The sequence below is a fragment of the Aegilops tauschii genome, chromosome 2 (genome assembly GCF_002575655.3).
Source record: "Aegilops tauschii subsp. strangulata cultivar AL8/78 chromosome 2, Aet v6.0, whole genome shotgun sequence".
NCBI classification, from domain to species: Eukaryota; Viridiplantae; Streptophyta; class Magnoliopsida; order Poales; family Poaceae; genus Aegilops; species Aegilops tauschii.
The window spans coordinates 647,934,898-647,952,803 of NC_053036.3; the positions used below are offsets into that span (position 1 = coordinate 647,934,898).

The 17,906-nt window shown below is 49.5% G+C and overlaps 1 protein-coding gene across 4 annotated transcripts; it reads left to right on the plus strand.

Annotated features, from left to right (window-relative positions):
- Nucleotides 1–488: 488 nt before the first annotated feature.
- LOC109785398 (uncharacterized) lies at nucleotides 489–6,446 on the plus strand. Of its 4 annotated transcripts, none has more exons than XM_020344000.4 (4): nucleotides 489–3,975; nucleotides 4,097–4,227; nucleotides 4,570–4,627; nucleotides 5,695–6,446. In XM_020344000.4, exons 1-2 carry the CDS (start codon nucleotides 800–802, stop codon nucleotides 4,137–4,139), a joined length of 3,219 nt encoding a protein of 1,072 aa, XP_020199589.1. In that variant the 5' UTR covers nucleotides 489–799; the 3' UTR covers nucleotides 4,140–4,227; nucleotides 4,570–4,627; nucleotides 5,695–6,446. The 4 variants fall into 4 exon arrangements, with proteins under 4 accessions (XP_020199589.1, XP_020199587.1, XP_020199590.1 ...); XM_020343998.4 differs by having other exon boundaries at nucleotides 541–3,975; nucleotides 4,062–4,227; XM_020344001.4 differs by having other exon boundaries at nucleotides 541–3,975; nucleotides 5,698–6,288.
- Nucleotides 6,447–17,906: the final 11,460 nt, after the last annotated feature.

Consider the following 17,906-nt stretch of genomic DNA (forward strand, 5'->3'; position numbering starts at 1 on the left):
ATCTGGATGGACGAACTAGACCCCTAACCGGGGGCGCCGGATCCTCGGCGCTAGACCCCTAACCAGGGGCGCCGGATCCTCGGGGCCAAAGTTAGGCAGTTGAAGATGCGCTCCGGTAATGGTTTCGGGTTTTCCGAGCATCTTTTCCCCTTCAACAAACTATGTTTCTTATCGGTTTTCAAGTAGGAAGATTATAACCATAAAAAATGAGATCGAAAATATTCGGAGACGGCAAAGACCCGGATCTATGAGGGAGGGGGAGGCTCAAACCTAACACGAGGCATCGTTCCCCACATCGCCATTGTTGTTAACTACAAACACCCGGATGATTAAACTAATTAACCCATGTAATGTACTCTAATTTTGACGGTGATTATCGGTCCCTTATTACCAGTTTACCACGCACGGGGTCTGCAGTAAAAAAAGAAAGAAAAAGAAAACGGCAACTACACACGGGCCGCAGTAAAAACGAGAGGGTGTGTGGGTGTGGTTGTGCGTGTGCTCAAATAGGCAGAGGCAACCCCCCACTCACAAAGCAAACCCTCGCTCTCAAATCTCCTCGCTCCGCCTCCGCCTCCGCCTCCGGCCGCGCCGCCGCGCCGCGGCGCCGGGAGACCCGCCCCCTCCGACGAAGGACGCAAGCAGACGACGCTGCAGATGCAGATCTCGCCGCTCTGACCGAGAAACGCGCCGACGGACTGACCGAACGCTCGCCGAACGCATTTCGCCACGAATCCGCCGCCCCCCCGTCGGAGGAAAGGAGGAGTCTTTCCCGTCCGCCCGCCCCTCCTAGGGCCCGATGCACCCGAGGTCGCGCATTCGCGGACGCGAGCCGCCGCCGCCGCCCCCGCCGTCATCCGGAGGACGATACCGCCGACGGTCCCCGCCCCTGCCGCCGCCCTCCCCGCGGCCGCAGCACCACCAGCGCCGGGCCCCGCCGCGGCGCAGCAGCCCCGAACGGCCGCCCCCGCGCCGCCTGCTGGCGTTGGACGAGAAGCCCCTCCCGCCGCCGGCGGCCGCGCTCGTCGTCGCCGCCGAACGGCGCTGGCGCAACGACGTGCTCCTCGAGGCCGGCCGCCTGGCCGCCCACTACCTGGTCGCGCAGGGCGTCCTCCCCGACCACGTTCTCCACGCCCGGGAAGACCCCAGCCCCAAGCACCACCACGTTCTCCACGCCAGGGACGACCCCATCCCCAGCCCCCGCCCCGAGATCTCCGCCCCCGCCGGCTACGCCAGGAAGAGGGATGACGACGGAGACGACCCCAGATGGCGGAGGAACGGAGGAGGAGGCGGCGGCGGCGCCGACTGGGGCCGCGACAAGAGGGACGAGGACGACTGCGCCAGGCTAGCCCGGGCCAAGTCGGGCTGGGACCGGAGGACCCAGAGCTTTGACGGAAGACGCAGGTACAACGAGGGCGATGGCGGACGCGGTGCTGGCGGTGATGCCGACCGGGGCGTTCGCCGGAGCCACCCGTACGACGAGAAGAGGAGACCCGCCATGTCACGCTCCTACTCTCAGAACGACCGCCGGGCCTCCAGCGACGACCGCCGGCCACCCCCCATCGATGACCGCCGGCCCTCTGTTGACCGCAGACTGGACCGGAAGCGGAGGAGCAGAAGCCGGAGTAGAAGCCGGAGCCGGAGCCGGAGCAGAACCAGGCCCAGGAGCTCTTACAGTGGCGGCCGGAGGGATCCAGACTGGCGACCACGCGGTGGTGATTTCGATCAGCCACGCAGTGGCGATCTGGATCAGAGCAAGGTGCCAGCAGAGCCTGGAACTGTTGCCAGCCGCGACGGTGATGTGGACGGCGATGATGTCGATAAACTGCCAAGGGATCCAAAGATTGTTCGCTCGGAGGTGGTGATGGTGGAGGCGAATGACGGTGCCAGCCATGAAGATGAAGCTGCGGTGGAACCAGAGCATGATGGTGCCAGGCATGAGGATGAAGAGGCAGAGTATGAGTATGAAGAGGTGGTGGAATCAGATGATCATGGTGAAGATGATGATGGTGTCACCTATGAATATGAAGAGATGGAAACAGAGGACAATGGTCAGGACGATGAGGCTGCTGCTGTTGCTGGCTTGAATGATGCAGATGCTGCTGAAATAAATGCCAGCCACCAACTGCCCATGGTGGATGTTCATCCATCAGAGCCTGCTGAGGAACCGGCGCACACGCAGCCCCAGCTCAGCGACGTCGAGGAGGCCACGGAGGCGGGCGTTGCGCGTGCGGATGCATGCCTGATTGAACCAGTGGCTGACAGCAGTGGTTGTTCTGAAGTTAGAGGTGAAACGGAGGCTCCGCAAAGTCAACCTGAAACTGAACTTCAAGTTAGAGATGAAATGGAGGCTCCGCAGAGCGAACTTGGAACTGAACTTCAAGTTAGAGGTGAAATGGAGGCTCTGCAGAGTGAACATGAAACTGAACTTCAAGTTGCAGGTGAAATGGCGGCTCCGCAGAGTGAAGTTGAAACTGGACTTCAAGTTGCAGGTGAAATGGCGGCTCCTCAAAGTGAGCCTGAAGCTGAACTTCAAGTTGCAGGTGAAATGGAGGCTCCTCAAAGTGAACCTGAAACTGAACTTCAAGTTGCCGATGAGATGGAGGCTCCGCAAAGTGAACTTGAAACAGAACTTCAAGTTGCTGATGAGATGGAGGCTCCGCAAAGTGAACTTGAAACAGAACTTCAAGTAGCAGGTGAAATGGAGGCTCCGCATAGTGAACTTGGAACTGAACTTCAAGTGGCAGGTGAAATGGAGGCTCCGCAAATTGAACCTGGGACTGAACTTCAAGTGGCAGGTGAAATGGAGGCTCCGCAAAGTGAACTTGGAACTGAACTTCAAGTGGCAGGTGAAATGGAGGCTCTGCAAAGTGAACCTGAAACTGAACTTGTCGAGGAAACTCCACAAATAGAAATTGAGCATGGAACTGAACTTCAAGTGGCAGGTGAAATGGAGGCTCTGCAAAGTGAACCTGAAACTGAACTTGTCGAGGAAACTCCACAAATGGAAATTGAGCATGGAACTGAACTTCAAGTGGCAGGTGAAATGGAAGCTCTGCAAAGTGAACTTGAAACTGAACTTGTCGAGGAAACTCCACAAATGGAAATTGAGCTTGGAACTGAACTTCAAGTGGCAGGTGAAATGGAGGCTCCGCAAACTGAACATGAATCTGAACTTGTCGAGGAAACAACACAAATTGAAATTGAAGCTGCTGATGGCGATCCTACTAGAGATGAAGAAGAGCTGCCGGCTTGGTATCAAATTTTTGACCTCAATGTCGACGGAACTCGTGAGAGCTGTGAAGTGACTGAGATTCCCGGTGATCCTCCTGAAGAACATGCTTCTGATTCTCTGCCTGATTTAGTTGGTCAGCTGAGCCAGCAAGCATACTGTGATCCTCCAGATACTCAAGTTCAAGATAAACGTGCAGATGAAAACCAACAGTTCGAGGATGATCAGGTGCTTCTAAATCAGGGTATTGGCATGCATGATTTGGATAGGAACTACCAGAACAGTGAGCAGATGCTTATAAATCAGATAGCCGATGAGCATGAACAGGGTGATCAACAGCTGGAGGGCGAGCAAATGCTTTTACGCAATGAGGGAACAATGCTAAAGCAAGATGCGGAGGAGCAGGTGGAGAATGAGCAGTTGCTACCTGATCGTGCTACAGACGTTAATCACCAGATAAAGGAGGAGCAAATGCTTCTAGATCATGTTACAGTTGTGCATGACTTGGATCATTGTGATCTGAACGGTGAACAGATGCTACTAACAGATGATTCAGTTAATAAATCTGCAGTTGATGGGGGCCAGTTGAAGGATGGGCAAATGGACCGGGCTGCAAAGAGACAAGCTACACTTCGCAGCCTGGACAATGGCCAAATGATGATTCCTATAATTAATTTGGATGACGACGACGATGATGATGATTATGCAGAGCAGCCTGGTACCAGAGAATTCTTAGAGCCCAAGTAAGCTTTTTTAGATCATTTTTTTGTCGCAAATCTCAGGGGGGGGAGAGGGCAACCTTTTACATTTGAACATGTCCACTATACAGAAGTGATGCCTTACACGTGGATAATTTTCTGCCAGAACGTATGTGTTCTCAAGACGAGCAAGCCGCAAGCTTTCCTGACCATCAGACTAACATCCCAGCATCTTCTTCATCGGTTCCACCACATTCCGGGAATAGGTGGACTGGGATGGGAGCTGTCAATGCACAGGTGAGATGGCTGTTTTAAAAGAATATATATGTGCCCTCATTTTTGTTCATTATTCTTCGTGCAGCTAGTAAAGCATCTAGCTAGAAAGGGGAACTGTTACTGTACAACTTGCTTTAATACTAGGGTTCCACTTCTCACCAATGATTTGCCCATATAGTCACATGCTCAAGGGTTAATTACCAAATCAGTCTGTTCTTGCTCTTATTGGCATTTGTCAGTACCACACTCGTCATTGTTCTTCTCTAACTGCGATCCGCAGCATTGCATTTCTGTCCTGTATTCATACCTTTTTGTCGTTATCTCTTTAAGTAAAATATTGAAACAGATTTCTCATTTCACTAGGGAATTCCCAGTGATGATGGCGTCCTATATGGTGGTGCGTTTGACAAGATACCATTAGGTAAGCTCTCCCACTTCTGGAAATGTGCAAATTTCCTTTCCCAGCTTTTATGTTTGTTCTTGCTGAAACTGGAGCGTTGCCAGCCTGGTTTGTCTCAAATTTTTACCATATATATATATATATATATATATATGTGGATGAAGCTTGTGTAGATTAGTTAACTTGTGGGTGCACATTCCTGGCTGCTCGATTAATATGTATGCTGATATTCCGTTGAACTTTTGGACCAAGCCACATATGCATGATAGCTGGCATGCATGGGCACTAGCTGCCTGTACGGCTGTACCAGAGCAGTCGAGGGCTATAGGATTATTTGAATATTTTTTTGAAATGGTTCCCAGAGTCATTTGCATGCCCACATGGATTACAGCAGCATCATGTCATTTAGTGATATAAGCGCAGGCCATTTCTTTAGGTGGACCGACTATTTTCCATTATTTTCTGTTTATATGAAAACCATGTTTTATTTGGATAGGAATATGAATACCATGTTATTCTTTTACAGAGCACGTTTTCAGTTCCATACACAGACATTGCTCTTTTTCTGCTTAGTCTGTATGTCTTATAATGGGGCTGCACCATATCCCCCATTCGATGATCTATATTTTTCTTTCCATACCTGGTTTGCCTATCGTCAGTCTTGGCTTTCTTCCTGGGTTCCTGTACGTTTACCTGTGCCAACTTACTGAAACAACTCTACAGTTATGTTTGTTCATGTATCCTGCATGCTATGTTTAACTGAACTTACCCTGGGATGCGGTAGCTAGTTTCTACAAATCTTGTTTCTGCCAGGGTGCTGCAACTATGTTATCTCCTATTTTCAGGCCATGTTTACCGCTTACTGAAACAACTTTTGTTGTAGTTTTTTCCATGCTCTGTGACTAGTTTGTCAATCATGAATCTTGGCTTTCTTCCAGTGTTGCCTGTGCCAACAGCACATATGCTTGTTCATTTCTTGTCCATGCTTTATTCAACTGAACCGAACCTACAGATTTGCTTTGCTGCTAGTTATTTCATGCCATGTCTTTCACTTAAATAACTTTTTTCCTTGTTAATTTTTTGGCCAGAAGTGATCAATGTGTGGGACCTGCCATCAACGGAGCTGGGGAAATCCTGATGAGTTGCCATGCTGTGTTGTACGTGCGTGCGCGAGTGCGCTCGCTTTGGCTCCAGCTTACTGTCTGTCTGTTGTTGGTTATCGTGGACCGTTGAAGGCCGGGCGCTGGAGCCGGTCGACCGGTCCTTGTTGATCTGTACTATGTGGTCTTATGCTAGGTAGAGTTTAGTTGTCTTGTTGTTCGATGATCCCGGGTAGAGTTGAAAGAAGTCACATTTCCTTGCTGGTCCAGGAAGAAGTGTCTGGTGGTGCCAACTCTGGTACAGGGTAAGCAAGCACTACCCTGTAGCTTGGCTTGTTGACAGCCAGCCGCTCCTCCTACAAGTTTTGACTGCAAAATGATACCGAGTCCTGTTGGTCTAACCAACCGTTATGTTGCGTGTTGCTCTCCTGATTCACCTTGCCAAGTGCTGCGAAAAGGGCACCGGAGGCTCTGCTCCTACATTTGTCGGGCGTTTTTCCTTGCTCCCTGTCCCTGATTTGAGAGGAACAGTACTCTGCTGCTGCAATGCCATTGTGATGGAAGATGATTTTTTTTCTTCTCTGAACTGATGCGAGGCAAGATGTTGGTGGTGGCAGGGTAAGAAGGTCTGCGGTGCTGTATAGCAACCAACTGTCTGAATTATTACTGAATCGTGTTGGACCAAAACCAAACCAAATCATACCTTCTTGGGAATTCACAGGGATTCAATCTGGTGTTAATGAGACTACCGTGTTAGCGACGTGCCGAGACGCGTATTCTGCTCTATCAGTATGCATGTATGCATATCTTATTTTAGGGTACATATGTATGTATGTATGTATGTATGTATGTATGCATATCTATCCTGCAAGAATGACTTGTCCATTGATCGGCCCATGGCATAATTCATAAGGCAAAAAAAGAAGAAGAAATGTATATATTTTTTTAAAAATACCCTGTGATCCATTCTTCTTTTTTATTGATGGGCTGTGATCGATTCTGCACTTGTTCTCTTCGCGGAAATCAAGTCTGGGTGGCCCGCTTGCTGGACCAGAGTAGCTAAGAGCATCTTCAGCCGCGCACCCAATAAGGCCCCCAGGCGACTTTTCGGCCGCCGGCGCCAAAAAATCGGCTCAGTCGCGCCCCCAAGGGCCCAATTTTCGCCGGCTCGGGCCGAAATTAGCGCCGGCGGACCCAACCCGAACCCGGCGTGCTGGGGGCGCTCGGGGGCGCCGGGCGAATCGTTTTTGGCGCGAAAGAGCCGCGGGCCCTCCTTGCCAGCGACTTGTCTCGCTTCTCGCCGCTTCGTCGTCCTCATCGCCTCGTTTCCCGCGGCGAATCAATGCCAAAGCTGCTGCGCCGGTCAGCCTCCGCCATTGATGCCTCACGGGCGGCGCAGTGAAGGCGTGACGACGCGCGTCCCCGCGCATGCCACGCGCGCACGGCGCCTTCGCCTATATAAGCCGACCCCCAGCGCGCCAGTGGCACGCACAGAGTCTCCACCGCCGACGAGCCCTCTCTCCCCCCTTCCACCCTCTCCTCTCGCCGTCTCCAGTTCAAAGAATGGCCGAACGCTTCCCAGGCGACGGCGCGGCGGCGAACGGCTTCGGCCGCAGCCACCTTCACGAGGACGAAGCTCGGCTCCTCTTCGAGGCCGAGTACCCGGTCCCGCCGGACATGCGGGTGCCCGGGGCGTGGAGAATCAGCGCCGGCGGGGTCCCGGTGCCACTACCGCCCACCGGGGCGGCGCGGCGTGCGGAGATCGCGCGTATCCCCGCCGAGGGGCCACGCTACGTCCCCGACAGCGCGCTCTGGGAGCCGTACTTCCGCCGCCGTCACGCCGAGCAGCTCGAGGCCACCAACAGCGTCGTGCCCTCCGGCAGGCTCAACTACGAGGGGCGACGCCGATGGTGGGGCGTGCCCGGCCGCACGCTGGAGGCCGTCCTCGAGTACATCGAGGGCGGCAACACGCCGAGGCTGGAGTACCCCGCCCCCCCGTCCTTCTCTCGCCGCCGTGGGAGCTCGTGGACGCCGAGGCGCATGGACCCCGGGGCGTCCTCCTCCTCGTCCGGTCGGTCGACCGGCTCTCCCTGCCTCCGCCCCGTCAAGCCGGAGCCCCAGGACACGCCTGTCAGCCGGCGCACCCGCAGCTCCGGTGTCCACATCGCCGACTCCACCCTCGCCTCTGGCCGCCTCGTCCTCGTCGCGCCCAAACCAGAGCCCAGCCTCCCCCCGGAGTACGAGGAGATAGCCCGGCGCGGCTTCTCCGACGAGGACGCCCTACGGTGGGCGCGCGACGACTACCTTCGCGACGAGATGGTCCGGCAGCGCCGGGCCCTGGAGGAGATAGCCGCCCGCAAACGTGGGCGCGAGGACGAGCACGGTGTCGTGATCCTCGACAGCGACGACGACGAGGACGGCCCCAGACCGTCCAACCCGCCGCACCAACCGGGGGAGGGCTGCAGCAGGGACGGCGGCCGCGGCGGAGGCGACGACGACGACGACGACTACACGCGGTTCTACAGCCTCCTCGGCATGTAGACCTGCAAGGGCGGCGGGCGGCGAGGAGCGGCGAGGGAGACGGCGAGGAGCAGACTAGTAGCGTTTTTTTCTTTTTTTTAAATATTTTAAATATGAACGAACTCACCGAAGTTTGGTTTAATTTGCGCCGTGTTTGTGACAAAATTTAAGTTTTCAAAAAAAGTGGGCGCCGCGACTGGGGGCGTCGCCCCCAGCACACGGTTTAGCGCCGGTGCGCCTTTAGGGGACGATTTTTATCGTCCCTGGGGGACCAACGGCTGAAGATGCTCTAACGAACGAAGGAGCTCAGAGAACGCCCGCGGCTGCCTGCGTTTTAGTCCCACATCGGAGAGGCGGGCGAATGGGTTCCACTTTATAAGAGCAGCAGGTGAAGCTTAGAATGTGCTCCAATGGAAGCACACCCGACAAGGCATGAGCCAGATCAGGCTCCTGCCGTGGCGGTGGCTGTTGCGGTATGCACATTTAGCAACATAAAGAAAAAAATCATGGAATTATGAAACCCAGTCAGCACCACCGTGTGTGTGATGGTACCGGCGCTTGGCTATTTATTTTTTTGCAGCTGCAATTGTTTTTGCCATCGTGTCAGCCGTGTCGGGAAAAACAGCGCCGGCCTGAAGTAAGACGGCCGTGCGGGGCTCGGGTGCGAGCTCGAGGAAGACGACGATGGCGGTCGTTGCTCATCTTTTTTCAAACCGGGATCCCCCACCTCTCTGTTACTTGGATAACATAAATACAGAGTCTTTCAGATAGCAAGATACACATGAGGAGACAGCAAAACGACGGTGATGAGCTGTGAATACCACACTTGTGCTTTCAGAAACTGCAACTATGTCATCTCCTATTTTCAGGCCATGTTTACCCATAACTGAAACAAATTTTCTTGTATGTTTTTTCCATGCTCGGTGACTGGTTTGTGAAACATGAGTCTTGGCTGTCTTCCTGTGTACCTGTGCCCTACAGTTTCAGTTTGCTGCTGCTAGTTATTTTGAGGCCATGTTAATCTGCCTGCCACTTACTCAAACAACTTTTTTTCTTTTCTTTCTTGTGGCCAGAATTGATCAACGTACGGGACCTGCCGGCATCCCAGCTTGGGAAATCCTTGTGAGCCAGCCATACTGTGTTTTGTACGTGCGTGCAGCCACTTACTGTCTGACTGTCTGTTGTTAGTTATCCTTGACCGTGTGGGAGGCTAGGTGCTGGAGCCGGTCGCTGTTGATCTCATCTGTACTATGTGGAGTGGTCTTATGCTAGGTAGTTTAGTTGTCTTGTTGTTAGATCCCTATTAGAGTTGAAACAAGTCACATTTTCTTGCTGGTCCAGGAACAAGTGGCCAGCATCTCCTCTGTTGTTGGTCTAACCAACCGTTATGTTTCGTGTTGCGCTCCTCATCATTGTGCCGGCGGCGTACATCACGTATTTGGTGGTATGTGTGTGTTGTTGCTCCGCTGTGGAGAGGCGATTGTAACGCCTCTTGTGCTGTACTCCATCGACTGTCTGTTTGTTGCCCATCGATTGAAATGGTGGGATGCTGACTGATGTAGCACAGCTGGGTTTGGTCTTATGCCGGTGTCTGAATGCAGTCACTGCATCATGTAGCCTTTTCTGCCCAGGCTCAGATTGGCAGACTTCACGTATGTGGGCCATCAGGTTTGCGGCCCCACATGTCAGTGGCTTTGAGGCAGCCAATCCGCTCCCGACGAGTGTGCAAATCCAGAAAATACTCTCAGTTTGCGTCACAAGCCCCAAAGGACCCTAAAAAACGGCCTACAAGTTGGACTCTACCCCTCTAAAGTCAAAGAATACATCATTCGTCGTTAGTTAGTTTTCAGACCTGTTCCGAAAATCATTGACACACTGTTAAGATGGGAATTTGAGAGATTATGATGAGTATAAACACTAGTACTTTTTTTAATGAGAAACTAGTGCTTTCTGACCATGCTCTCTGATCGGGGTAATCTCATTTGGATGTAAATTCAAAAAATAATAATAAATCTAGCAAGTGCACGCCTTATTTCTCCTCATTTCGGCCTATGGCATGCTGAAAATTATGTGCATGAGAGGCAAGACCGAGAAGCTCCTCTTGAGAATTGAGCAAGCTATACGAGGACAATACATCTAACGAATAAAAAAAATCCAAAAATAAACTGTAAACCGGGAACGAAAAAAAGAATACAAAAAAAAACCGGAGCCCCGTAGCACAGTTGTGGTTTTCACTGTTTTTGGGAAGCACATGCTATGCTTTTTCCTTTTTCTGGGAGAAAGCACGTGTCGTGCTTCTCACGGTTCTTTTTTGAGTAAAAGTATCAATTTTCTTCTCGTGAAAGCACAACTATGCATCTGTCTATGCTTGTACGAGACGCACGGTTGTGCTTCCACACGAAACACAACCGTGCGTCTCGTAGAAGCATATTTTTTCCCGAGAAGCACATATGTGCTTTCCCAAAAAATAATCTCACGGCTCATGGCTCTTTTATTCATTATTATTTAAGAAAAGACCCCAAAGAGAATCTCACGGCTCTTGGGACATATGCTTTCACAGGGAATCAATCTGGTGTTTATTGTTTTTCGCCGTACCAATCTTTTTTTTTGAAAAATACAAAAGCTTTATTCATTGGAAATAACAGTTACTTGTTGATGAGGATGGATAGAATCTGGTGTTAGTGAGACCATCGTCTTAGCGATGCGCTCATGCATGTGCGTGTCCATTGAGTGGCCCGCAACAAGACTTGTATTTTTTCTTTAAAGAAAAAAAAACCCTGTGATCCATCGTTTTCTTTTTGATGGGCCGTGATCCATTCCTGTACCTGCTGCCGTTTGCCCATTCCCGGCCCGTCGCGAAATCAATCAAGCCTGGGTGGCCCTGCTTGCTTGCTGTCCGACCACTGTCCAATATTGCTGGAAACTGATCTGGTGGATACAAGTGTAAGAGCATGACAAAAACAATTCCGTTATGAATGTATGTGGGAGCGGGACCCAAGATTTGGAGATGTGGTCACCGAAGCTTGGAATGCTACGGGCCGAGCGTCGACCATGGCTGATCTATCGCACAAACTGGCCTCGGTCGCTGGCTCTCTACAACGCTGGGGTCGCACCACTTTTGGGGCTGTCCGGGCGGAACTGCGGGCTCTACGCACGCAGCTGCAGGGCTTGCGTGCTATGCCTAGCCGAGTCGGCCCGTCTGATGAAGAAAAAAAGGGTTGAATCCCGGATGACCGAGTTATGTCTGCGGGAGGAGATTATGTGGCGACAACGAGCTCGTATTCAATGGCTGACAGAAGGTGATAGTAATACCAAGTTCTTCCATCGCAAAGCTAGTGCAAGAAAGGTCCGAAATCGGATCACAGAACTTCAGCGGGCGGATGGTTCTGTAAGTAAAGATGAGCAGGAAATGGCTAGTATGGCCACGAGCTTTTATAGTAACTTGTATGCTTCCAAGAATACGGTTGGGATTGAGGAAGTCCTGTCTCATATACCAAGGAAAGTGGATGATGCCATGAACAATATTCTGACGGCTCGTTACACCAATGCAGAGGTCAAGGAGGCTCTTTTTCAAATGTTCCCTACAAAGGCTCCAGGACCCGACGGCTTCCGTGCACATTTTTTTCAACGTCATTGGGACCTATGTGTGTTGGGGATCGTAGCAGAAATTTAAAATTTTCTACGCATCACCAAGATCAATTTATGGAGTTTACTAGCAACGAGAGGGAAGGAGTGCATCTACATACCCTTGTAGATCGCGAGCGGAAGCGTTCAAGAGAACGGGGTTGATGGAGTCGTACTCGTCGTGATCCAAATCACCGATGATCCCAGCGCCGAACGGACGGCACCTCCGCGTTCAACACACGTACCTCGTTCAATCTCGTTACCGGCAAGTCACTTTACTCGTTCCGTAATGCATGATCCCGTGACTAACTACTTAGTCACATTGAGCTCATTATGATGATACAATACCGAGTGGGCCCAGAGATACCTCTCCGTCATACGGAGTGACAAATCTCAGTCTCAATCTGTGCCAACCCAACAGACACTTTCGGAGATACCTGTAGTGCACCTTTATAGCCACCCAGTTACATTGTGACGTTTGGTACATCCAAAGCATTCCTACGGTATCCGGGAGTTGCACGATCTCATGGTCTAAGGAAATGATACTTGAGATTAGAAAAGCTTCAGCAAACGAACTACACGATCTAGTGCTATGCTTAGGATTGGGTCTTGTCCATCACATCATTCTCCTAATGGTGTGATCCCGTTATCAATGACATCCAATGTCCATGGTCAGGAAACCGTAACCATCTATTGATCAACGAGCTAGTCAACTAGAGGCTCACTAGGGACATGTTATCGTCTATGTGTTCACACATGTATTACGATTTCCGGATAACACAATTATAGCATGAACAATAGACAATTATCATGAACAAGGAAATATAATAATAACCATTTTATTATTGCCTCTAGGGCATATTTCCAACAGTCTCCCACTTGCACTAGAGTCAATAATCTAGTTACATTGTGATGAATCGTACACCCATAGAGTTCTGGTGTTGATCATGTTTTGCCCGTGGAAAAGATTTAGTCAACGGATCTGCGACATTCAAATCCGTATGCACTTTACAAATATCTATGTCTCCATTTTGAACATTTTCACGAATGGAGTTGAAGCGACGCTTGATGTGCCTGGTCTTCTTGTGAAACCTGGGCTCCTTGGCAAGGGCAATAGCTCCAGTGTTGTCACAGAAGAGAGTCATCGGCTCCGATGCATTGGGAATGACTCTTAGGTCGGCAATGAACTCCTTCATCCAGATTGCTTCATGTGCTGCCTCCGAGGCTGCCATGTACTCCGCTTCACATGTAGATCCCGCCACGACGCTTTGCTTGCAACTGCACCAGCTGTCTGCCCCACCATTCAAAATATACACGTATCCGGTTTGTGACTTAGAGTCATCCAGATCTGTGTCGAAGCTAGCATCGACGTAACCCTTTACGACGAGCTCTTTGTCACCTCCATAAACGAGAAACATATCCTTAGTCCTTTTCAGGTACTTCAGGATGTTCTTGACCGCTGTCCAGTGTTCCATGCTGGGATTACTTTGGTACCTTCCTACCAAACTCACGGCAAGGTTTACATCAGGTCTGGTACACAGCATGGCATACATAATAGACCCTATGGCCGAGGCATAGGGGACGACACTCATCTTTTCTCTATCTTCTGCCGTGGTCGGGCATTGAGCCGTCCTCAATCTCACACCTTGCAATACAAGCAAGAACCTCTTCTTGGACTGATCCATATTGAACTTCTTCAATATCTTGTCAAGGTATGTGCTTTGTGAAAGACCTATGAGGCGTCTCGATCTATCTCTATAGATCTTGATGCCTAATATGTAAGCAGCTTCTCCAAGGTCCTTCATTGAAAAACACTTATTCAAGTAGGCCTTTATACTTTCCAAGAATTCTATATCATTTCCCATCAATAGTATGTCATCCACATATAATATGAGAAATGCTACAGAGCTCCCACTCACTTTCTTGTAAACACAGGCTTCTCCATAAATCTGTGTAAACCCAAACGCTTTGATCATCTCATCAAAGCGAATGTTCCAACTCCGAGATGCCTGCACCAGCCCATAGATTGAGCTCTGGAGCTTGCATACTTTGTTATCATTCTTAGGATCGACAAAACCTTCCGGCTGCATCATATACAATTCTTCCTTAAGAAAGCCGTTAAGGAATGCCGTTTTGACGTCCATTTGCCATATCTCATAATCGTAGAATGCGGCAATTGCTAACATGATTCGGACGAACTTCAGCTTCGCTACGGGTGAGAAGGTCTCATCGTAGTCAACACCTTGAACTTGTCGATAACCCTTAGCGACAAGTCGAGCTTTATAGATGGTAACATTTCCATCCGCGTCCGTCTTCTTCTTAAAGATCCATTTATTTTCTATCGCTCGCCGATCATCGGGCAAGTCTGTCAAAGTCCATACTTTGTTTTCATACATGGATCCTATCTCGGATTGCATGGCTTCAAGCCATTTGTTGGAATCTGGACCCGCCATTGCTTCTTCATAGTTCGAAGGTTCACCGTTGTCCAACAACATGATTTCCAGGACAGGGTTGCCGTACCACTCCGGTGCGGAACGTGTCCTTGTGGACCTACGAAGTTTAGTGGTAACTTGATCATGATCGTCATCATTAACTTCCTCTCTAGTCGGTGCAGGCACCACAGAAATATTTTCTTGTGCTGTGCTACTTTCCGGTTCGAGAGGGGTCATCTCATCAAGTTCCACTTTCCTCCCACTTACTTCTTTCGAGAGAAACTCTTTCTCCAGAAAGGACCCGTTCTTGGCAACGAAGATCTTGCCTTCGGATCTGAGGTAGAAGGTATACCCAATGGTTTCCTTAGGGTATCCTATGAAGACGCATTTTTCCGACTTGGGTTCGAGCTTTTCAGGTTGAAGTTTCTTGACATAAGCATCGCATCCCCAAACTTTAAGAAACGACAGCTTAGGTTTCTTTCCAAACCATAATTCATACGGTGTCGTCTCAACGGATTTCGACGGAGCCCTATTTAAAGTGAATGCGGCAGTCTCTAAAGCATAACCCCAGAATGATAGCGGTAGATCGGTAAGAGACATCATAGATCGCACCATATCCAATAGTGCGATTACGACGTTCGGACACACCATTACGCTGAGGTGTTCCAGGCGGCGTGAGTTGTGAAACAATTCCACATTTCCTTAAGTGTGTGCCAAGTTCGTGACTCAAATATTTCCCTCCACGATCTGATCGTAAGAACTTTATTTTCCTGTCACGTTGATTCTCAACCTCACTCTAAAATTCCTTGAACTTTTCAAAGGTCTCAGACTTGTGTTTCATTAAATAGACATACCCATATCTACTCAAGTCATCAGTGAGGGTGAGAACATAACGATAGCCACCGCGAGCCTCGACGCTCATTGGACCGCACACATCAGTATGTATGATTTCCAATAAGTTGGTTGCTCGCTCCATTGTTCCGGAGAACGGTGTCTTGGTCATTTTGCCCATGAGGCATGGTTCGCACGTGTCAAATGATTCATAATCAAGAGACTCCAAAAGTCCATCTGCATGGAGTTTCTTCATGCGTTTGACACCAATGTGACCAAGGCGGCAGTGCCACAAGTATGTGGGACTATCATTATCAACCTTACATTTCTTGGTATTCACACTATGAATATGTGTAACATCACGTTCGAGATTCATTAAGAATAAACCATTGACCAGCGGGGCATGACCATAAAACATATCTCTCATATAAATAGAACAACCATTATTCTCGGATTTAAATGAGTAGCCATCTCGCATTAAACGAGATCCAGATACAATGTTCATGCTCAAAGCTGGCACTAAATAACAATTATTGAGGTTTAAAACTAATCCCGTAGGTAAATGTAGAGGTAGCGTGCCCACGGCGATCACATCGACCTTGGAACCATTCCCGACGCGCATCGTCACCTCGTCCTTCGCCAGTCTCCGCTTATTCCGCAGCTCCTACTTTGAGTTACAAATATGAGCAACCGCACCGGTATCAAATACCCAGGAGCTACTACGAGCGCTGGTTAGGTACACATCAATAACATGTATATCACATATACCTTTGGTATTGCCGGCCTTCTTATCCGCTAAGTACTTGGGGCAGTTCCGCTTCCAGTGACCGTTTCCCTTGCAATAAAAGCACTCAGTCTCAGGCTTAGGTCCATTCTTTGTCTTCTTCCTGGCAGCTTGCTTACCGGGCGCGGCAACTCCCTTGCCGTCTTTCTTGAAGTTCTTCTTACCCTTGCGTTTCTTGAACTTAGTGGTTTTATTCACCATCAACACTTGATGTTCCTTTTTGATCTCCACCTCCGCTGATTTCAGCATTGAATATACCTCAGGAATGGTCTTTTCCATCCCCTGCATATTGAAGTTCATCACAAAGCTCTTGTAGCTAGGTGGGAGCGACTGAAGGATTCTGTCAACGACTGCGTCATCCGGGAGATTAACTCCCAGCTGAGACAAGCGGTTGTGCAACCCAGACATTTTGAGTATGTGTTCGCTGACGGAACTATTCTCCTCCATCTTACAACTGTAGAACTTGTCGGAGACTTCATATCTCTCGACCCGGGCATGAGCTTGGAAAACCATTTTCAGCTCTTGGAACATCTCATATGCTCCGTGCTGCTCAAAACGCTTTTGGAGCCCCGGTTCTAAGCTGTAAAGCATGCCACACTGAACCAGGGAGTAATCATCACTACGCGACTGCCAGGCGTTCAGAACGTCTTGAGTTGCTGGGAAAACAGGTGCATCACCTAGCGGTGCTTCAAGGACATATGCTTTCTTGGCAGCTATGAGGATAATCCTCAGGTTACGGACCCAGTCCGTGTAGTTGCTACCATCGTCTTTCAGCTTGGTTTTCTCTAGGAACGCGTTGAAGTTGAGGGCAACATTAGCGTGGGCCATTTGATCTACAAGACATATTGTAAAGATTTTTAGACTAAGTTCATGATAATTAAGTTCATCTAATCAAATTATTAACGAACTCCCACTCAGACAGACATCCCTCTAGTCATCTAAGTGTTACATGATCCGAGTCAACTAGGCCGTGTCCGATCATCACGTGAGACGGACTAGTCATCATTGGTGAACATCTTCATGTTGATCGTATCTGCTATATGACTCATGTTCGACCTTTCGGTCTCTTGTGTTCCGAGGCCATGTCTGTACATGCTAGGCTCGTCAAGTCAACCTAAGTGTATTGCGTGTGTAAATCTGGCTTACACCCGTTGTATGTGAACGTTAGAACCTATCACACCCGATCAACACATGGTGCTTCGGAACAACGAACCTTCGCAATGGTGCACAGTTAGGGGGAACACTTTCTTGAAATTTTAGCGAGGGATCATCTTATTTATGCTACCGTCGTTCTAAGCAAATAAGATGTAAAACATGATAAACATCACATGCAATCAAATAGTGACATGATATGGCCAATATCATTTTGCTCCTTTTGATCTCCATCTTCGGGGCGCCATGTTCATCATCGTCACCGGCATGACACCATGATCTCCATCATCATGATCTCCATCATCGTGTCTTCATGAAGTTGTCTCGCCAATTATTACTTCTACTACTATGGCTAACGGTTAGCAATAAAGTAAAGTAATTACATGGCGTTTCAGTTGACACGCAGGTCATAAATAAATTAAGACAACTCCTAGGCTCCTGCCGGTTGTCATACTCATCGACATGCAAGTCGTGATTCCTATTACAAGAACATGATCAATCTCATACATCACATATATCATTCATCACATCCTTCTGGCCATATCACATCACATGACACTTGCTGCAAAAACAAGTTAGACGTCCTCTAATTGTTGTTGCAAACTTTTACGTGGCTGCTATAGGTTTCTAGCAAGAACGATTCTTACCTACGCAAAAACCACAACGTGATATGCCAATTTCTATTTACCCTTCATAAGGACCCTTTTCATCGAATCCGATCCGACTAAAGTGGGAGAGACAGACACCCGCTAGCCACCTTATGCAACTAGTGCATGTCAGTCGGTGGAACATGTCTCACGTAAGCGTACGTGTAAGGTCGGTCCGGGCCGCATCATCCCACGATGCCGCCGAATCAA